Below are 23,262 nucleotides of genomic sequence, written 5' to 3' on the forward strand. Positions count from 1 at the left end.
GCAAAAGTATTTCATACCTTGAATTTATTCATGTTCTCTTTCAAGTGAAGAATAAATACAAACATGGGGCTAGGTTTACTTACCTGTGTTAATGCATTAATGCACTTTATTGTTATTTCATGCCTCTTATTCAATGCAGACCCTCCTATGGTCAATGGAAACTATTTATTAATAACACACATTAAATAGCAATAATGCATGTTAGTAAATCCAGCCCCTAATGAGAAATATGTATGACACGTACTTGAGTCATTCATTCTTCCCAATTACAGAAAACCAGCAATAGAAATATATTAAAAATATTCAGAAGTAAAATTTCTCCATTTCCTATATTCTGAATACAATGTACTAAGTCAATTATATTCAGTGTATCATTAAAAATAACCTGTGTTTTAAAATGCTGAATTTATATTAGAATTTGCCCCTGCCATTTTGTGGCTACAAGTCAGACCTCTGGTATTTTAAAAAGCTATTGTTGAACCTCGCTTGAAACTACCATTAAGAAAAGTAGGTATTTCTTATTGACTGTGAAGTATATGAAAGAAATTCTAGGCCATAAAGTCATTTGAATACCCAGATAGAAAATAAAAGGGCCAGGGCGTTAAGCACTTACCCCCAGATTCTATATAGCGCGTCTAGAGATCCACGCCAAAATCCAAGCGTATTCTATAACATCGCATATAACTTAATTGACTTAACAAGCTAATCAGCATTGATAACAGCTCTCAATGAGCACTAATTGGCAATAATTAGAATTTATGCACACAACTCGCTAAGTGCATTCTGTAATGCAGTGTGCCTAACTTCTATTGTGCGCAGGCAAAAAGGGGCATGGTTATAGGTGAGGAAATGGGCATTTTGTGGGCATTCTGAAATTTACATGCGTAGTTATAGAATATGGCCCAGTACACATTTATTTATTTTATTTATTGCATTTGTACCCACATTTTCTTACCTGTTATCAGGCTCAATGTGGCTTACATAGTACCGTCAAAGGCGTTTGCCCAGTCAGTTGATAACAAGTACAAGGTTGAAATGTGATCGTATGAGGTATATGTGGAGGGTCAGGAAGGATGAAGATTGCGTGTTGTTCAGTACGATCAAAGTCATGCTGTGTTGCTGGGTGAAGAGGTTTACGTGCTTTACATAAATCTATGTGCCGGGATTTATGCCACATTTGTATTGGTGTAAATGGAAACGTGTAGTTTTAGGCTCTGAGATAACAACTAAGCGTATTCTACATACCGCACCTAAATCTAGGCACTGCTTATAGAATATGCTTAGTCGGCACTGATTTCCACACTGATTTTTTTTTAGGTGCCAAATATAGAATCTCCCCCTTAACACTTGGTTAGTGCGTTAAAACAGGCTGCTGCATAAACACCTTAAAGTGTATTTTGTTTTCTGTTTTCACCTGCTAAACCATGCATTATTTAATTTTTGAGAATTTTTCTCTGAGTGGGCATGGCATGTTATTAGTGTGCGCTAACTGGCGAACACAGAGTGAATGGAGGAACAATTACTTCCTCCTAAATAAAAGGCACTAAGGGGTGAATTCTATAGATGGTGCCAAAAAGCACTATTCTATAAGCCACGATTAGAGTTAGGTGCGGTTTATAGAATAGTGCTTATGCCCGGGGATCGTGCCTAACTTTAGGTGTGGCCATTTGCACCAACTGAAACATGGTGCAAATGTACTTGCCTAACTCGGGCACGTATCTTAACGATGTGGGTAAATGCTAGGAACGCCCTTATTCTGCCCATGATCCTCCCATTTCTGTGTCCCTTTTTTTAAAGGGTGTAAAATTTAGGTGTATGTATTCTAATTAAATCTAATTAGTGCCAATAATTGCTTGTTAAGAGGCCAGTTATTGATGCTAATTAGCTCGTTATTCAATTAAATTGTACATGCAAATTGGGTATGTGCCCAAATTTGTGTGCGCAATTTATGGCGACTTTTATAGAATTATGGGGTAAGTGCTCTCATATTTATTTTCTGCAGGTACCACACTAATAGGAACATTTGTGTATGACCTGCAAATAACAAAAAAGAAAAGCCCTAAAAAATGTGCTGTTATCTAGACTTGGCATGCTGTAAAGTCTCGCGTTATAACATGTTAAGCCCAGGTATTATTGTACTTTAGCAAAAGGACCCCAAAATCAATTACATAGCTTTGGACTGTTTAAGTTCTCATTCTAATGTGAGGCCTTTGGATTGACGATTACATGTTGAGTCTTCAGAAATACCTTGCACATATATTATGGATATGAATTCATTTAAAATGATATGGAAAATGTCAATGACATTTCCTGTGCTGTTTTGTGTCATTTTAAATTGGAAATATTTTGAAAATAACTCAAAATTTTGGTTCAATTTCCTCTGTTGTAAATAGGCTGCATTCTTTTTCGATATTGCATGCCATTTGTGCGTTTGTGCGTGCATAATTGAAAAAGTGTGCACTCTTCCTGAAAGTGTGTGCAGTCTTTGAAAAGAGTATGCAGCACTGTTCCCTCTAAGCTGAGCAAGAGTCTTCCACCTACAGGCCTGCCAGTGGGTGGTGCTGTTTCACTATCACAGTTTCAACAGTGAGGGACAGGCCTGCAGGACTCCAGGGAACCTTCCTGTCTCTAGCTATTGAAAACACGATATTGAAACACCCCCCCTCACTGGCAGCAATGCAGTTAAAGAACTCCCGCTATAGCTTAGAGGGAACAGTGATATGCTGTCTTCACAGAGGGCACATTTTTGCGAAGAGAGCACACCCTTTCTGAATAATGCACACTATTTCCGACGTTGCCCTGAAACCAAAAACAAATCTATAAAACAGCAAAAGAAAACTAAATATAATTTCTTGTAAATGACACGGGAAACAAACAAACAAAAATTGTCTGCACACCCTAACTGATATGTCCCATACTGTTGAATTTGATTTTCTGATTCTGGGCTTATGATCTTTCCTGGCCCACTATTCAGGATTTAGATGAGTTGCTTTTCCAAATCCAACCTGAGAGTGACTTACCTATGGGGTCCACTGGGCATTCCCTGCCCCATGTAATATTGCATGCCCGGGCACTTCCATAAATTTGGGGCCCTTTTACTAAGCTGCGTAGGTTCCTACGTGCACCCAAAGCATGTCAAGTTTGAATTACCGCCTGGCTACTGCGTGACCCTTGCGGGAATTTCATTTTTTATGCCTGTCCACTACACGTGCTGGAAAATAATTTGTATTTTCTGGGGCATGGCAGAAACCATGCAGTAATCATTATTCTACGTTTGTAGACAATTACTGCATGGTTAACGTGTGAGATATTACCGTTAAGTCAGTAGCTGGCAGTAAAGTCTCAGATCCAAAATGGACGCGCACCAATTTTTGGCAAAAATTTTAAAAAGGCCTTTTTTTACAGGCACGCTGAAAAATGGATCTGTGCGTGCCCAAAACACGTACCTACACTAGCACAGTCCATTTTTCATCGCACCTTAGTAATAGGTCCCCTTTGTGCCTGATGTTAGGCACCAAGTATGTACATATGGTATAGAATGATAGCACTGATGCGCTTCAGAGCCACCAGTTACATTCTTAAGTGCTAGGCACTATTCTATATGTCAATCCACCAACAAGGGGATAATGCTAATGCACCAGAGTCCATATACAATTTATATTCTGAAGTCTTTGTGAATGAGGTACTATTCTATATGTGCCAAAATCACTTACTCTTGATTCTGTAAAGGTCGCCAAAAATTGTGCGTGCAAATTTAGGAATGTTCCCAATGTGTGTGCGCAATTTAATAGAATATTGAGACAATTAGTGCCAATAATTGTCTTTTTAACAAGCAATTGGCACTAATTAGATGTAATTGGCATTAATGCTTGTAAAGTTTAAACGCAGGATCCGCACCTAAAATTTACGTGCAGTCCATAAATGGGGGCACGAAAATGGGAGAGTCATGGGAATTTTGGGGCAGAATGGGGTGTGGTTTTGAGTCACACGTATAATTACAGAATAATGGTGCTCCGCGTGTAAATTTAGGCATGGGCATTTGTTGGTGCAAGTGGCCATACTTAAATTTACGTGCAACTATCTGATTATGCTTGTATTTTATAAACCGTGCTGAACTGTAGGAGTGGCTTATAGAATTTCGTTTAAGCGGGTATGGTTCAGCGTCAATTTTTTAAGTGTCATATATAGAATCTAGCCCTTAGGGCATAATAGTGAGGGGACAAAACCATGGGCTGGCCATAGACATGCATATAACATATAGCATACTATCAGCTGCACACATTGCGAGATGTGCCAACTTACAGTGCACCAATGCGGCCTTGCAATAGTATTCTATGATAGCTTAGATGCACCCTGAAACCGTTAGAGAATTGTGGGGCCTACATCTTGGAGCCAAGTTATAGAACTGCCGCCTTAGTAATAAGACCATATTAACAACAGTGGAACTTGCACTAAATAATATTAATGGATGTTAATACAGGTTAATAAACAAGACCCTAAGATTTACCTGAAGCAATGGAGGGTGAAGTACCTTGAGCTGCTTTAGGTAATATGTAGGCACTCAAAAATGTTGCACCTCCTTTTATTCAATATACATATAGTTATTCTTGGGGGGTGGAGCAAGAGTGGGACTAGTACTTAAGTATGGGGTTTTTTTTTTACTAAAGGGTGCTCAAAACTTGGCACTGAAAAAAATAGGAATATAATGGGTGTCTCGGCGTTTACCGCCAGCTAATTTCTACCGCGAGCTAAAAATGGTATCACAGCTTAGTAAAAGACCCCCTATATTTCTTATAAAATGCATGCATAAGTGCCGATTTTTACTGGCACAAGCACACATGCCTCAGAACATAGGTGCATCACGTTATATATCTAAAGCTGATGCAGACACACCTATGAGTCGACAGACTAGATGCCTTGTTTTTTCCGTAGTAGGTTCCTGCTGTGTTGCGGCTCTGGAGACTACAGGATTGATATGTTTTGGTTTGGGTCCTGACTGAGGTTCTTGAAATGATCATTCACACCAGTAGTGTCTTCCAGCCTTTCACTCAGGCGATCATTTCGAAAAAGGGTACCGGTCACTCCAGCAGTCTTTGCTTACAAATATAATTCACTGGGCAAATCAACCAATAAACAGTTCATCTGTTAATTCACAGGCAGGCAACAGAACCAAACTCAAAGATGCCAAAACCAAAAAGGGAAAAGAAACATTAGGCATTGCTTACTTGTCTTCCTGTTTTCCTGTGGATCTAAGGCTCTGCTCTACTAAATACTTTTTTTTTCTTCAAAATCCTTTAGCAGAACTTCTTGTCTTCTCTTTTCTCTCTTTCTGGCATTTTCTGAACCCAAGGAACTGCTATTTGACAATCTCCTATAAATAGCCAAGTCTCAATCCAGAATCTGGAAAGATTCTCTCTTTCCCTGAACTTTCATGCATATAGGCCCATCATCAAACCTACTTCTGGTATAAGTCTCTCCACCAGCTCCCCTCCACACAGTCACAGGGCTTCAGCACAAACACAATCAGGCTGTCATTCCTCTCTCCAAGTTCTCCCAGCCTGGTCATAGGCTCTGAACAGCCTCTCCCTCAATTCTTCTCAGAGGCAAAAGGATGGATAAACCTTTCAAGCCCTCCCTATACTTTGTTCTGGACTTAAGTCAGTGCCCGAATCCCACTGAGAGCTTAACACCCTACACAGCTCAGCAAACTCCAAATCTCGCCCATGTATTACCTCTCTTACCTCATCTAACTTCTCTCCTGACTTTCCAGTTCAGGAGCCAGCTAGAAAATGCCCTGTGAGCTATACCATTGGCTAGGCGGAGTGCAGGAGTAGCCTATCAGTTAGATCAGTGGTTTGAGAACCAAGGAAGCTTGGTTCAGATCCCACTGTTGCTCCTTGTCATCTTGAGCAAGTCACTGAATCCTCCATTGCATCAGTTACAAACTTTGGGGTCCTTTTGGTAAACTACTTAAAATAGCATCTGCTGTAACTTCCAATTTTTATTTTTTTCTTGGATGGGGCATATCAGGGGGCAGAGAGTGGGTATTCCTGTGCTAATCAGTTAAGGCAGCTACGTTACCACACACTAAGGGGAAAATCAGAGGCATAGCCAGACACCCAATTTTGGGTAGGCCTGGGCCCAAGATGAGTGGGCAGAAGAACTCTGCCTTGTCCCATAAGTGATTTGGTCTCTCCTCTCGCTTGCATACCATGTGGTCTCTCAAACATCCCTTCTTCCCCACACACATTTTAAATAGCAGATTTTCACTGGCAGCGAGCAGCAACTAATACATACTGCTCATGTTGGCCCCACAGCCTTCCCTCTGATTAACTTCCTGTTTCTGCATAGCCGGGAATACATCAGAGAGGGAAGGATGTGGGGCCGGTGTGAACAGTATGTATCAGTTGCTGCTCGCTGCAGGCAAAGATCTGCCATTTACAAGGTATGCAGGAGGGACAGTTGTTGGGAGTTTTTGGCTGGTGGGGCTTGGGGATCCCTGGCAGCCACATCATAGTTATGCTGCTACTGGGTGGGTCTCAGTCCAAAGTGGGTGGGCCTGGGCCCACCCTTGGGAATGCCACTGGGGAAAATTCTATAAATGGAGCACAAAAAACAGCACTAAAGAAAAATCAACACTCAATGCTATTCTATAATGGGTGCTCAAAGATGACTGCCCATTATAGAATAGCATTGAGTGCCAATTCGCCCACATTTAGGCAGTAGGACTTACTCCTGCTGAAACTGGGTGTAATTCCCGGTGCCAAATTTGGGTGCACATCCCTGGTATTATATAACACCACGAGCAAATGTTAGGAATGCCCCTGACCCATCCATACACCTTCCATAGCCATGCCCCCTTTTGGTTTGCGTGCTATGGGATTTTGGTGCGCATAGATTAGTGCAACTAGTTCCAAATTGGTACTGATTAATGCCAATTAAATTGGGTGCACATCTTGGATCAGTGCCCAAATATCACCCAATATTGGGCACCATATATAGCAGGGGTGTAGCCAGACTTCGACGGGGGGTCCAGAGCCCGAGGTGAGGGGGCACATTTTACCCCTCCCTCCGGTGCCGCTGACCCCCCACCGCCTCCGCCAACTTTCACCCCCCCCCTTCCCGCCGCCAACCCTCTCCCGCTGTGTACCTTTGCTGGCGGGGGACCCCAACCCCCGCCAGCCGAGGTCCTCTTCTCGGCCGTGCGGCGTTGCTGACCCCCCCCCCACTGCCGCCGCAACCCTCTCGACCCCCCCTTCGCACCGCCAACCCTCTCCCACCACATACCTTTGCTGGCGGAGGACTCCAACCCCCGCCAGCCGAAGTCCTCTTCTCGGCCGCGAGTTTGAATCTGTTTCTGTGTGTGTGTCTGACGTCCTGCACGTACAATGTGCAGGACATCAGACATATGCACAGAAACTTGATCAGATCATTCAGCATGCAGCGCCATGCAGCCGAGGAGAGAACTTCAGCTGGTGGGGGTTGGGGTCCCCTGCCAGCAAAGGTACGCGACAGCGGCGGGAGAAGGTTGGTGGCGGGAAGGGGGGTCGAGAGGGTCGTGGCAGGGGGGTCCAGGGCCAAATTTACTGGGGCCCAGGCCCCCATGGCCCCATAGTAGCTATGCCCCTGATGTATAGAATCTGGGGGTAAATGGTTAGCACATGGCTACATTACTGTGTGCTAACTGGTTAGCGAAGGATTACCATATGAGCTCTTACTGCCTACAAAATAGGTGTTTGGTAAGTGCTCATAGGTAATTATTTTTAATGGCCATGCGCCATTTAAAAAAAACAATACCAATAATAAAAAAAATTGAAAAATCGGCCATTTTTCTGCTGCCTTAGCTCACAGGAAAATTCCGCACAAGGGCACACTAAGGCCACTTTTTATCACAGCTTAGTAAAAGGCCCCCTTAGATTGTAAGCCGTCAGGGGACAGGGAAATATCTACAGTACCTGAATGTAACTTGCCTTGACTGAAAAGGTGTGAGCTACATCAAAAAAAAGCAAGAGGTGCTGGGACAATTAATGGCCACTTTATTACAAAGGGGAACATACTACCCCTCTGACACTGTGGTGCCTTGTGACCATCAGTGTCTCATATAAAATTACCTTTCACCTTCACGATCATTACCTGCCTGCGAATACTCAGACCACTCAGTCAATGCCCAGTTTGCAGACTGCAATAAGTTTTTCCCTTATCTACTAAGCGCATTGCATTTTAGTGTTCTTTACATCCCACAGAAGGGCCAATCCTCCTTTATTTTCTAAATTTTTAACATTATTTTAGCTTTAATATTCCTTTTTGGTTTCCTCTTATCCTTCACTAAATATTTTGGCTTACCCCGTTTTTAAGTTCACTTTTTTCAAATGAACATGAGAAAGCAGAACATGATTGATTATCACAGTAATTTATAGAAAACAAAATTAGCAAATTGAATTTTGTTATTTATCCTTTCTCCCTTGAGGAAAGTAAGACATTTTGAGGCCTAGCTTTTGAAGTTATCCCCTGGGTAGACAGCTGTTTCCTCACAGGAAAGCTTGTCCAAATTTCACCCCACTTCTCACTGAAAGTAAAAGCATTAGTGCAGTTCATAATGTAGGTATTTACCCACATCCAAAAAGAGATGAGAAAGGGAAGGTCTGCAGGGGGCTTTCATTTTTCAAGCACCACACAGGCTGTCCACAAGCACATTTGCAAACTATGCAAGTGCATTGGATCAGTTGCCTCCCGGCTCTCCAGATATGTTCTTATAGACCACTGGGTACAACCTATTTGCAGGTCTGCAACCACTGTGAGCAGTATAAAATTGCCCTATTTCAGTGGTCAACATACAGTCACATGGTAGTAGGGATGGCATGTGTTATTGAGAGATTTTACCTTTTCCATTGAGTAAGTACCCAAGAGATATAATATACATCAGACCCTATCAAAAAGTTCAGCATAGCCATTCAGTTGAAAAGTAGCATTTAACAATGCTTTTGTAAACCATGAATCAGTCTCTTGCATCCCAAAATTTCTCCCAGGACTGGATCCAACTAGTTTAGTAATAGATTTCCCATGATCCTGTGCCCTTTTGCCTAGAGGCCACACAGTTCTTGAGTTTTCATATTCCTGCAGAAAGGCACGCCGGTAAACATGTTTAAATTACTCTAATGATTCCTCTTCAAAATATTCAGTTGCTAAAGAGAGCACATTTTTGTGACTGCAACGATTAGGAAAAGACAACCGGTTCTTCTTCTTGTTGTTTGTGAACGAGGTTCCTTCATCATCTCCCACCAGAGACATGTAGGAAGCGATGCTGTGTCTGAGGCCGTAGCTGAGAAGTGAATCATCCATTTCTATAGAATTTACTCTTCTGTCATTAATCAGCTGCAACCTGCAAAAAATGGTTTTCAGGTTGTTAATACTCGTCAGACTCACAGAAACAGAACGAAGCCTTGCGCCGGAAGAAGAGGACCTCGACTGGCGGGGGTTGGGGTCCCCCACCAGCAAAGGTAGGCAACGGTGGCGGCAGGAGAGGGATCAAGAGGGTCATCGGCAGGGGAGGCAAAGTTGTTGGTGGTGGTGGTGGCAGCGGTGGCGGGGGTCGGCAATGGCAGGGAGGGTCGACGGCACTGGGGGGGGGGGGGGGCAAAATGTGCCCCTTCACCTTGGGCTCTGGACCCCCCTCCCGCTAAAGTCTGGCTATGCCCCTGCCTCAAATACCATGAAATGCAGCCAGAGGCCAAGAAAATGTGGTGGAAAGATACAGAGATAGTTGCTAGAGTGCTGGGTGCCACAGGCTTAATTTAAAAAAATTTCCTAGCACACTTGGATAGGTTGTCTATACATATTACATCCAGAATTAAGCTCTTTTTGGCACAATGCAGGTACAACTGTGATCCTCAGCAGTACATTTCAAAGACTGAGATCATATCTCAGAAATCCTCTTATTTTGCATTAAAAAAAAACGTACAAATGGATCAGGAAACTGCAAAATAATTATAACTGTCATAAAGAAGGCAAAATACATCTCACCCTCCCAAGCGCACACCTTTTCCACATATACACACTGGGCCCGATATCCAGCAGTAATCAGCGTTTTGCTGTCCGCTGCCGGAGTTAAACCTGGAAATTCAATGCTAGTCCATGTCCGGACACCAGCATTGAATTTCCATGTTTCTGGAGCCGGCTAACGCATAACCAGTTAAGAGCGATATTCTAATCAGCTGCATAAAGAGAGGCCTGAGCTATTTGCGATCCTATTTGTATGGTTAACCTGGCCAATTAAGTGCTGAATATTGGCACTTAACCAGTCAAGCTCTGGAATGCCCCCCCAAATAGCTGGATTTCAGTTCAGCACTAACCGGTTAAGTTCTGCTGAAAATTAATGGTTAGCCCGAACAGGTGATTTAAGCGACCAGGAGCTATTTCTGGCCAGTTAAATCACTTTGAATATCGACCCCCTCCCTCTACTTTTTCCTTAATTGGCAAATGGCTCTCCTGTCTATAAAGATGCAATACTTTTGCCCAGATGGCAATTTATTCATCACACTTTTTACCCCTCAAAAATGTTTCTTTTATATCAATCCCTGTTGTTATCCCTCAACTCTTCACCTCACATACCTTTTCAGAAACACATCATAGCCCCTTGTTCTAGACATCATTGTCCCTTGCTCCATTCTAGAATTTACCTTATTAAATCCTTTCTTCTAGATATGTTTTCATCTGTTATGCCATTATTCATGGAATAGGGATGTACATTGGGTGGGGGGGGGGGCCCTTTTACTAAGCCACTTAGGTGCCTACGCATGCCCAAGATGGTATCACATATTTTTGTGATCACATTGCATCTTATCAAACCCCAATTCTTTCATGCAGCGTTCTTAGCTGTTAAGCAGGTTAGCAATGTGATCACAAAAATATGTAATACCATCTTGTTTGATATTATAAGAATGTTGATGCACGGCTCCTGATGAAGCATGTAAAGTGAAACGGGTTTGGCCACCGTCGAGCCATAGCTAAATGCTCAACTACTTTTTATATATAAAAGAAGATAATATTTAAGAATAAAGGAATATTTGGAATTTTAATACATCGTGTTGATTAGTTAAACATTTACACTGGACTCTTCACTTGTTGATGATATACACTACTGCAGGCCATTTTTCAGTGCACCTTAGTAAAAGGACCCCTTGGTTTGTTACTGTGCCATAAACAATTTAGGAGGGAAGTTACCGTTAAGATGTGTTTACTCAACTCTTAACTCCAGTTATTATTAACTAGATGTCGCTGCATAAAATGGAACTTGTGCTAAAATAACGTTATTGATAAAATAACACATCTTAACAGTAGCCTACATTTATAACTACACTGCTCAGTAAAAGCAAAATCAATTTAACATGTTAATCTGTGAATTAATGCGTGTAAAGTCAATTTGTGTGCATTAAAAAGTTCTAGTGTACATGAAAAATTGTTATGAACATATATGTGTGAAACAAACCAAAAGAAAAGTCCAAAACTGGGATAAAGGCCAAAATTTGAAAATGAACCATACATTTTCCCCCTGTACATATTCCTGTCAGTGAAGGCACTTTGATTTCAAAAGGACTTTCCCACTGAATGAATAATAATAACAATAAATAATACCTGTCGACATTTTTCCAACTAAATTTATTTTGCCGCATCACAACAGGTTCTGGTTCGTGTCTTATCTCGTCACTGATGGTGTTTTGTTGAGTAAGGCAGGGAGAAGTAAGGACACAGCACAGACCATCAGCAATCTCTGGATGGAGAAACAAACAAAGGATGAGGTTATTATGCAGTCATCAATAGCAGGGCCACTGAGAGGGGGGGCAGGGGGGTAAAATTCCCCGGGCCTCCAAGGGGGGCCCAGCACCAGGGTCTCTCTCTCTCTTTCTCCTGCTCGTGATGGGACCTGGGTGATCGCATCCCAACAGGAGCAGGAGAGAGAAAACTCCAGCGCCGGGCCCCCTTTGCATTGCCTACCAAGCGGCTGCTGCGTCCTCAGGCTGTGCATGCTCGGTTTTGAGAGAAAAGATGCCGCAGGGGCAGGCAATGCGGCAGAGAAAAGAGCAGTGCTGGAGGAAGACCTCTTCTGTTGGCAGGGCCTCAGGATCCCCGCCAGCCAAGGTATTTGCAGTTCCGGCAGGCAGGCGGGGGGGGGGGGGGGGGTGACAGAGGCAGTGGCAGCGATCTTGGGGGAGGGGAGGTGGTGGCTCTGCCCCGGGCCCGGCTCAGTCTCTCGGCAGCCCTGATCAATAGATTTTAAAAAAACACCCAGTCTGCCCAACTACCCCATCTCTTCTGTCCTTATTGATATTTGTCTTCTCTCATTTTATGAGAGCAATACTTCCTCCCCCAAAGCACAGAATGAATACACAGGCTCCTCAGTGGTAGGGAAATGATGGTAACATAGGAGATGAAGTCATATCAGCAGTGTTACAGGACTTGGGAAAATGTGCAGAGTCAATGAAAATTGCAGTCACACCTACTTGAAATAGATTTGCATGGATCCCTCAAAAAAACAAAACAGTATGTCCTGCGTTATACAAGTATGCACATGGGGGGTGGGGGGGACAATAATTAAATGCATAATTAAACAATTAATGTGTGATTTACCATGGAAAGGGGCTCTTTGATTTTTGCCCGTCGTGTAGGAAGGTAAGGGGCTTAATTATCAACATGGGCTACCATTAAGAAATGTTATTTTACCATTAACTCATGCTATTTTGGCACAGTGAGGCCTAGCTACTAATAACTTGGGTTAACAATAAAATAACAAAGATGATTGACGCACATGGTAAATAATAATCCAAATCATAGTTACTTGATGCTTAGATCCACCTTAGGAGTCAGCATCCAAGAAAAATATTTAAGTATCATCATAGACAATATGCTGAAATCTTTTGCCTAGTGTATGACTGCGGCCAAAAAAGCAAACAGAATGCTAGGAATTATTAGGAAAGGGAGATAAAATAAGACAAAGAATATTATAATGCCTCTGTAGTGCTCCATGGTGTGACCACAACTTGAGTATTGTGTGCAATTCTAGTCGCTGTATCTTAAAAAAGATATAGCAGAATTAGAAAAAATTCAAAGAAGGGCAAACAAAATGATTAAGGGGGTAGAACTCCTCTCATATGAGGAAAGGACAGATGAGGGAGGATATGATAGAGGTCTACAAAATACTTAGTGGTATAGAGTGGGTTAACATAAATTGATTTTTTACTCTTTGAAAAGTACAAAGACTAGGGGACACTCATGGTACTACTTTTAAAAGAACAGGAGGAAATATTTTTTCACTTAATGAATAGTTAAGCTCTGGAACTCTTTGCTAGAGAATGTGGTATCAGCAGTTAGTGTAATTGGGTTTTAAAAAAATATTTGGACAAGTTCCTGGAGGAAAAGGTCATAGTCAGCTATTGAGACAGACATGGGGAAAGCCACTGCTTGTCCCTGAGATCAGGAGCATGAATCTTGCTACTATCTGGGATTCTGTCAGATTCGTGTGACCTGAATTGGCCACTGTTAGAAGCAGGATACTGGGCTAGATGGACCATTGATCTGACCCAGCATAGCTATTCTTATGTTCTTATGGTGGCCCACATTGATAACTTCCTCCCTTAATTAAAGAAAAAAGAAATGTCTCTAGAATTCAAAACAGGAAACAGCATGAGCCTATCTGGCCCATTGTGTGGGCTGAAGGCAGTGGGAGGAACTTGCCACCATACTGAGTGACTCCAAGCATTTGAAAATCATTCTGTAACCCAAGGTTTTTAAATCTCTAGCGAGGTCCTGGGGAGTGAGCCTCTGTGGGTGCTTCAGAGTGATAGACTTCTTTTTGGAGCCACAGGATTCCCCACAACTCGGCCCCGAGGCTCAGGCAGAGCCGAGGCCTTTCTTAAAGTTGCCCCCTAGAAAATTCAAACCTCTCATGGCTCCAAAAAGAAGTCTGCCACTCTGGAGTGCCCGCACCTATGGCGGGACTGTGGCTCATGCGGTCCCCACCCATGGGCAGCAATGGGAGTCTCCTCATCCCCCAGGACCCCTCCAGAGGTAAAAATAATGTAATCTCAGGTTACAGTTCTGATGGTTCCTCTGTGTACATCCATATGCTGATAAACCTCCTTAGGACATCAATATGGTGGCTGCAAGGGGTTCAAACCAGTAGAGAATCCACAAACGTGGAGAACTCAACAAAATCCCACGGATAGTCACAATACAACAAAACAGTGGGTAAAAAACCAGGGGTTCAACTTTTGACATCAAACTCTCTCCTGTCATAAAACCTCCTTGGGTGGAATGAGGCATTATGGCATCACAATACCAGCTCTGGTTACTAGAAAATCTTCAAACTAAGGGGAAAAGTTATCAATGTGGACTACTCATGCTATTTTAGCACAGGTCCTATTTTATGCAATGAGACCTAGTTACTAATAATTGGGGTTAACAGTAAAATAACAAGTCTTAACTGTAGCTCATGTTATAAAGCTATCTAAACATTTTATCAGTATCTGGATAGTACCTAGGAAGTACAGGAAATATAGCTGCTTACAGGTTACAGAATATAACTGCTCACAGGATCTCAGTAAAGAAGTCTTTCTCTATCTCTCTCTCTCTCTCTCTCTCTCTGCTTCCAAATTGAAACTGGGGAAAAATCCAGTATTTCTAGACTGAATTTGAGCTCCTGGGCCAATCAGAGCCCAGAACAACGTTTTTTTTAAAGTAGCTAGCCACGTCACTGAAGGTTACTTTCTCTTTGTGATAAAGAAGGAACAGTCATTTCTCTGTAACAGCTTTAAAATATAAAACATGCACCACCTGCTGGCCAACCTAGAGCAATACACTTCAAGAAATAATACAGTTTACAGGCTTGCAACCCCACTGTTTTGTCACACGATGTGTGCCCAAAATAGGTGCTGAGAAATATACCTGGCTTCAGCAGGCATAAGTCCTGGCATGCAAATTTGGGCACTGAAATCAGCACTCAGTACTATTCTGTTTATCTATTTATTGGGGTTTATTAACTGCCTTTATTAAAAAGGGTTCACCCAAGATGGTGTACTGCAGGTGGGTGCTCATTTTTGAGTGCCCTATAGAATAGAATTGAGCGCTGATTTTTTTTCTGTGCCAATTTTTTAGCGCCATTTAAGACCATAAGAATAGCCATACTGGGTCAGGCCAATGGTCCATCTAACCCAGTATCCTGCTTCCAAAAGTGGCCAATCCAGGTCACAAGTACCTGACAGAATCCCAAAGAGTAGCAAGATTCCAGAATCCCAAATAGTAGTTGCTACCAATCCCGGGGCAAGCAGTGGCTTCCCCCATGTCCATCTCAATAACAGAGATGGACATGGACTTTTTCTCTATGGACTTTCCCTCCAGGAACTTCTCCAAACCTTTCTTAAACTCAGATACGCTAACCATTATTATCATTACTATTTCCTATGACCTAAACATGCTCCCAGAAATTCGTGCTCTAAACATAGCTAAAAGTGTGTATGTTGTGGAAGAAGAAACAGAATCGATTTTCAGAGAGCCCAGTAATATAGGCAAACCCATTTTTACTCATGAAAATAGCATTGAAAATTGTCATTTCTATTGATTGAACCAACAAGGGCGAAGTGTTACTTTCTGTATAATATCACCAAAATTTGCCCTTTCCTTTCTGAGCACACTACCAGAACCCTCATCCACACTTGTATCACCTCTCGCTTAGACTATTGCAACTTTCTTCTCACAGGTCTCCCACTTAGCCATTTCTCTCCTCTTCAATCTGTTCAAAATTTTGCTGCACGACTAATATTCCGCCAGTTTCGTTATGCTCATATTAGCCCTCTCCTCAAGTCACTTCACTGGCTTCCTATCCATTTCCGCATACAGTTCAAACTCCTCTTATTGACTTATAAGTGCATTCACTCTGCAGCTCCTCAATACCTCTCCACTCTCATCTCTCCCTACACTCCTCCCTGGGAACTCCGCTCACTGGGTAAAACTCTCTTATCTGCACCCTTCTCCTCCACCACTAACTCCAGACTCCATTCCTTTTATCTTGCTGCACCATATGCCTGGAATAGACTTCCTGAACCGGTACGTCAAGCTCTATCTCTGGCCATCTTCAAATCTAAGCTAAAAGCCCACCTTTTTGATGCTGCTTTTAACTCCTAACCCTTATTCACTTGTTCAGAATCCTTATTTTCTCATCCTCACTTTAATATTCCCTTATCTCTTGTTTGTCCTGTTTGTCTGTCCTAATTAGATTGTAAGCTCTGTCGAGCAGGGACTGTCTCTTCATGTTCAAGTGTACAGCGCTGCTTACGTCTAGTAGTGCTATAGAAATGATAAGTAGTAGTAGTAGTAAGACCCAGGGAGGAAAAATAAGATTAGAAGATACAAATATCCAAATCTGAGGCATTCTCTTCTCAGTAAACAGAGGAATATAGTGGTCTGTTCTCAAAACTGCATTCTTGTGTCATCTAAATTTTAGATGACTACATTTAGGTGAATTTTCATCCACAGCCTAATTGCAAAGTTTGGTGCTTATGATTTTTGAAAATAGACCCCTATACATGCCAGGTTCCTGATACTTTGGAAAGAATGCTGCCCCACCCCCTATGACTCTATCAACCTCAGAACCCCATAAATCCCTCAAGCATCCATGGTAACCATACCCAATGCCTTCCCCTAATCTGTAAAAGAACCTTCCTATTTACCCCAGTCAGCACCTCCCCTCTTTATTCAGGCTCTGATCTCTATATTAAAAAAAAGCCTCCTCCTTCTGCCATTTTTTCTCTTCCTCTCTATCATTGACATATCAATGTCTTGTCATTCTAAAAACTTTTGAGATTGCATTGTAAAAAGAGTCTCACATAGCATCATTCAGACAATATAGAAAACATCCCCTAGGTCAGAGGTTTTCAACCCAGTCCACACCTAGCCAATCAGGGTTTTAGGATATCATCCTGAAACCCCTGACTGGCTAGGTGTGCCCCAAGGACTGAGTTGAAAACCTCTGCCCTAGGAGATCAGACTTCCTGAAAATCAACATACTTCACCAGCTTAATGCTACTGCTTCCCTACTATTACTAAAAAAAAAATCAGACTGGGCAGCGAAGAGCAGATAAAAGTGAAAGAGGAAAAGGTAATAGCATAAGTACTCGGGGTTTCATAAAGTCTACGTGAAAGATAATACTTTGTTTCATTTATTAACCATTTATAAAGTACAAAACCACAGTATTTGCATAGTGAGAGAGAATGTAAAAATGAGTGATAGAAGCAATGTTTGCTAAAGCACTTTGTTTTCATGTTACTTGTCACTACTTCACGTAGATTATTAAGGGCCACTGTTACTTAGGCTTTCTCAAAATAAAAACATTTAGAATTAAGGACATGCACTGATTTGAAAGATTTTAAATGGAATTTGGAAACTTTCTGTTTAGGATGCATCTCTCAAATAAGTCTTAATTTATTCCCAGTGATGTTACACCTTAGTTCTGTTATGCTATTTTCAGGGGGGGGGGGGGGTTGTTTATATTTATTTTTATTGCGTATATGTTTTGAGATTATATTTTTGTAGATTTATTTTATGCAGCATCTTGACCTCCTAGCAGTAGTATCATGAGACTACCACTAGGGGCCACCAGCTCCATTTTGAACCCAGCACCAGCATTATATTTTGTTGCACCAGCCACTTTAAGATGCTCCTGGGCAGTATCCGCCCGATATTTAAATCCATTTAACTGGCCAAGAACAGCTTCTGGCCAGTGAAATAACATGTAACTAGCTATCTGGCAATATTCAGTGGGAGATAGCCAGCTATCTCCTGCTGAATATTGCCAGTTAGCACTTAGTGGGTAGTCGGTTATATCGCATAATATTCAGCGCATCACCGGCTATGTTTGGCAGCCAAATTAGGCTGCCGAAATAGCAGGCCTATCTTTGGCTGGTTTTTAACTTAACTGGACAGCGCTGAATATTGGCTATGCCAGTTATGTTTAAACCATCTAAAACCAATGCATTTTATCTATCGAAAAAGGTGCCAGTACTCAAATGTCAGGCCACCCTTCAGGGGTGGGGTGATCACTGAGGGGACCCATTCCCCAATAGCCAGGCCCCCTGCAACCAGTCATAGAATCTATGACAAGGCAGAATTGGTATGTAGACCCTGACCTCTTCCATTAAAACTTGGGGACCATGGGTTAATTTTAGCAGACAATGGAAAAGGTGGCGGTACTCAGTACCCCCAAGTACCCCCTCAAAAAATGCCCTGTCTAAAACACACCTGGATATTCAATGCCGGTCACCCGAAATGGCCCGGCATTGAATATCCAGGCCGACTGCTGACTGCGAGAGTTAGCCCAGCTAACTCTCGTGGTTTGACTATCAGGCCCCATGAGTAATGCAGCTTACGAGCAAAAAGGATGTCCTAACTTTATCCAGTTAGCCATCTGGCTAGCAGTCTGATAATGGCCGGGAACTAGATAGCACTGCCGAGCTGGCGCCAAAATTGGAAATTCAGCACTGTCTGCTATCTGGGTTACTGGTGCCGAATATCTGTTTTCATTTAAACTGTGGTGGCTGGTGCTTTGCCTAAATGCTGGGTTAAATAGTGAGCAGTGGGTTCCTAGAAACAGCCCCTGTAGGATGATTATGCCAAAGAACACATGAATACCTGTTCCAAAGTTGATTTAAATATGTGTATGTACTCTGAGTGTACTCATATATCCTACAAAATAGGCACATTTATCCCAGCCTCGCTCTTTCTGCCCCTAAACTATGCCCCTCCAAGTGATGTATGGACACTAAATATTCATACCATTCACATAAATGGACACATAATTTTATAAAAAGACCTTTTCTCACCTTCGGGCCGTGCTAATTTTTCAGCTTCCAAGTTCTAGAGGTGTTTGTTTTTTAAGAAGTTTCAGGGGTCCTTTTACTAAGGTGTGCTCCGAAAAATGGCCTGTGCTGGTGTAGACACGCATGTATTGGATGCGTGCAGGTCCATTTTTCAGCACACCTGCAGAAAAGGCCTTTTTGGGGGTCTGAAAATGGACGTGCGGCAAAATAAAAATTGGCGCATCCATTTTGGGCCTGATACCTGACTGCCACCTATTGACCTAGCAGTAATAACCGGGCAGAAAATTTCTGGCGTGCTTAGTAGATGTGCGTAAAAAATTAAATTACTGCCCAGGCCATGCAGTAGCCAAGCGGTAGTTCAAAATTGACACGTGTAGGAAGCGCATAGGCACCCCTGTAGCTTAGTAAAAGGGCCCCTTAGTTCATTATTTTCTTTTGTGGCAACTTCCTTTTGGAATGTATTACCTCCATAGGTTATATTGGAAACTAATTATTTCTCTTTTTGTATGAAACTAAAGACATTTTATTTGATAATTGTTAATGATTTGACTAGATGGGTTTAATTTTATATTTTTGGATCTCATTGATTATTCTTTATCTTAATGCTTGTATTATAAATCTGTCTGTACACTGCAGTGACCCTGCAAGGGGTTATAGCGGTATATAAGAGATACATTGACATTGTAAGACACACGTGAAAAGCCATTATAAACTTATCCTCCCAAGTGTGGAAGTCTATGAGTGATGGTAGGGGCATGAAATAAAATGGGTCATTCTAATGAAACGTCCTATTCTGTTACAGTTTGTGTTTAAAATGAATGACATTTGTTTAAGTTTTGCAGGGCCGCCGAGAGACTAAGCCGGGTCCGGGGCAAGGCCGCTGCTCTTGCCGTTCCCCCCCCCCCCCCCCCCTCCCGGTCTCACCTTCCTGCCCTCGGCTCCATCCGCCACTGGGCCCCCTGCATTAAAATCAGCAGCGCCTCAATTGAGCTCCATTTGGAAAGGCAGATCGCAACCCTTCGGTCCTTCCCTCACTGTAACCCACCCTCGTCTGATGTAACTTACGGTTTCTGCGAGAGTGGGACACAGGGAGGGTCCGAAGGGAAGGGAGGCAATCTTCCTTTCCAAACAGAGCTCAGCTGAGGCGATGCCGATTTTAATGCAGGGGGCCTGGTGGCGGATGGAGCAGAGGGCAGGCAGGTAAGACCGAGGACTGCAACACCGGCGGCCTAACCCCAGCACCGGGCCCCCCTTCGAGGCCCGGGGAATTTTGTCCCCCCTGCCCCCCCTCTCAGCGGCTCTGAGGTTTTGTTTTGGGGTTTTTTAAGGCACAGCCACCATCAATTTTTGGACCCTTCCCCAGGCACTTTTAACCTTTCTAGATTTCTTGACACTGTCTGGGGGGAAGGGAGGGAAAGGGGGCAGCACCTTCTGCTCCAGCTGTTTTAAGAAATGTAGTGGGCCTTTTAAAAAGGCGCGCTAGCATTTTTAGCTTGCGCTAAACACTAGACGCCCATATATTCCTATGGGTGTCTTTAGTGTTTAGTGTGCGCTAATCATTAGAATGCCCTAAAAATGCTGCCACACCTTTGTAAAAGATCCCGTAGCTTGTAAGGTTTATCGCAAGTTCACAAGTTTCATTATTCCCATACCGCAGGAGTCATTAACCTAGCACAGGTTAGTGGCTTCCATTGTAAACTATAGTATGGTAAAAGGTCAATATTTCCTTCTCCTTGGTAGCTACCCTCCTTCTCCCCTCCCCCCCCCCCCCCCCCCCCCCCCCCGCCTCCCCAGTGTCCATTTTATCCTTTCGGCATCTAAGGCCCGATAGTCAAAATTATTTAAATGGTCAGGGGAGGAATTTAGTCAGGAAATTGTAGTAGCCATAACAGTGACCATAGAAATACAGTTCAAAGACAGAGCAGTCTTGGGGTCCTGGCCCTCTCTTTCTTGAATCCTTACCAGAATAGTGATTCACAAGGTGCTCCAGACACTGGAAGGTGAGCCTAGGTGAAATGTAATACCAGTTGTTTGGTAGACGGTAGATTCGATAATGCTTCACTTGACTATGACGGATGGATAATGAATACAAACCTGCAAGCATCAGGGGAGCCAAAAGTTAATTTTTATTAAAAAAAAAAAAAAAAGTAAAATGCAGAAAGTTACACTTTATATGGAATCATTAAGGCCTTGCATCTGTCTCATTCTTTACATCTGCAAAGACACTGCATTTCTGGACATGATAGATCCAGGGGCATAGCCAGACAACAGATTCTGGGTGGGCCTAGGCAAGAAGTGGGCGGGCACAAGTGTTCTTCACCACCACCACCAAAAAATATATCAGCTGGCGAGAAAACGCTTCTTTCCACTTGGCTTACCATCAAAGGGAAGTCTTCAGCTGATAGAGCTTGGGATCTCCACCAGCTACCACTAAACGTATGCTACTGTTGGGTGGGCCTGAACCCTAAGTGGGTGGGCCCTGGCCCACCCAGGCCCAACTGTGGCTACGCCACTGGATAGATCTCTATTAAAATATTGTGTTTCAGTAACACAATGACTAATGCATCTGACCATGAGAATGTACAGCTTTATAGTGAATGAGGCAGTATGAGTCATCTATGTTAGCCCATCAAAATGTAGCACAGACTTCAATGCTATGCCTTATCAAACTGTGTGTGATTTTAACCAGGACTGGTTTTAGACATGTTGGAGTTCAGGGCAGAAATTAAGGTGGGAGCCCCTGATACCCTCTCCTCCTCCCCTCCCCACCTACATTGCTATTAAGTGGTCCGGGCATCTCTTACCCTTCTCCCCACCACGGTCTGTCTCCCTCCCTTCCCCTCACCTTGTGGTCTTCTTTAAAGATGTATTTCCCTACTCTTCTCAGAGGGGCCCTGGCACAGCTATCATCCTCACAAGCTGCCTCCAGCTGCCCCAAAGCTTTCCCTCTCTACCGCAATCCACCCAGGAGGAAACAGGAAATTGCATCAGAGGGGGGGCGAACTGTGGCAGAGAGGGAAAGCTTCAGGGTAGTCGGAGGCAGCTTGTGAAAATTACTGCTGCGCCAGGGCCCTTCTGAGAAGGGAATTACATTTTTAAAGAAGAGCAGAAAAGGAGGAGATGGACTGTGGTGGAGAAAAGGGGAAGAGATGTCTGATCTACTGTGTCCCCTGGAGCTGTGGCGCCCAGGGCAGCTGCTCTGTTCCCCCCCCCCCCCCCCCCCCCCACCCCCTTATTGCCGGCCCTGGTTTTAACTTAATCTCCACAGATATTCTAGTGGTTTACTGCTCACATGCTTAAAGGCATTCATCTGCATTAGCTTGGAAAAATTTCAGTAGGCCACAGTCTTTGTTCTGTGGAAATTTACTTTGACTGTGAGTCAAGCCTTAGACAATATCCTCTTCTCATTCATCCATATCGTGATTGGTTTGTTATAGAATACCATAATTTGAGGGCCCAACTGCTGAAAATTAGGTGCCAGCATTTACATCAGGTTTCAGCAGGTATAATGCTGGCACCTAAACTTATCCAGGACATCCGTGCTAAGCTAGTATTCTATAAAGAGCGCTCAGCATGGCCCATGGTACATAACAGCAAATGAGCTGTACCAGTGGGCAGAGCATGGGTGTGCCATGGGTGTTCCACCTGGCAATATGTACACCTTACAGAATAGCATCAGATGTGCCCATTGCAAGGCGCACTTAGGTGCATGCCATTGACCTGCCATGACTCATTTTCAGCACACTAAGGCAGCTTTGAGCTACCGTTCTTATAGCGGGTTAGGCATGCCTTGATGTCGTCATAGAATTGGCACTAAGCTCACTTCTTTGTCATGCCTACGTTTAGGCACCACTTCAAAGAATTGCTCCCATAGTCTGTAAGCTCTCTTGAGCAGGGACTGTCCTTCCCCATGTTTAAACTTGTACAGCGCTGCGTAACCCTGGCAGCGCTATAGAAATGCTAAGTAGTAGTAGTATAAGATTAATTCTTACCCTATGGCTCAATCCATATTTACGCTTGTGCAGTTTTAAAACTGTGGCCTGCATGGAACTAATGTTTACATTTAGGGGTCTACATTTGGATCTTATTGATTTTTTTGACGCTGGAACAACGCACAAGATAAGTGTTATCTTGTTGGACTTGTTAAGTGTTGGACTTATTTGCTGCTGTATGGCTCTTTGGACTATATAATATTTTTCATTGTAGACTTTAGTAATATACCATTACACCATTATAGCACTCTTGAATGCTATACCACTCTTGAAATCACTATGGGACACTGATTATTTCTGAACACTATCATATTTATCCACAATATTTTTTGTTACTGTTTTGAGTTTGTATTTCTGGATATTTGTGTACTATACAGTATTCTATAACATCATGTCTAACTTCTAG

The 23,262-nt window shown here is 42.9% G+C and overlaps 2 protein-coding genes across 3 annotated transcripts in view; one reads left to right on the forward strand and one right to left on the reverse strand.

The window, feature by feature from the left end:
• The window catches only part of TG (thyroglobulin), a 429,523-nt gene that overhangs the window by 256,258 nt on the left and 150,003 nt on the right, over window positions 1-23,262 (forward strand).
• The window catches only part of SLA (Src like adaptor), an 82,837-nt gene continuing 67,506 nt past the window's right edge, over window positions 7,932-23,262 (reverse strand). Inside the window, exons 6-9 of one of the 2 annotated variants that reach the window (XR_003943847.1) lie at window positions 20,827-20,958; window positions 11,632-11,767; window positions 8,112-9,379; window positions 7,932-8,079 (exon numbers count right to left, since the gene is read on the reverse strand). Coding sequence is in view for 1 of the 2 variants with exons in the window: in XM_030219386.1 (XP_030075246.1) it covers window positions 9,148-9,379; window positions 11,632-11,767; window positions 20,827-20,958 (500 nt within the window). In the remaining variant the exon portion in view is untranslated. Of the gene's footprint in view, window positions 9,380-11,631; window positions 11,768-20,826; window positions 20,959-23,262 lie in introns of both variants that reach the window. The other variant, XM_030219386.1, reaches the window with a different exon arrangement.

This window comes from Microcaecilia unicolor, chromosome 1 (genome assembly GCF_901765095.1).
Source record: "Microcaecilia unicolor chromosome 1, aMicUni1.1, whole genome shotgun sequence".
Taxonomy (NCBI): domain Eukaryota; kingdom Metazoa; phylum Chordata; class Amphibia; order Gymnophiona; family Siphonopidae; genus Microcaecilia; species Microcaecilia unicolor.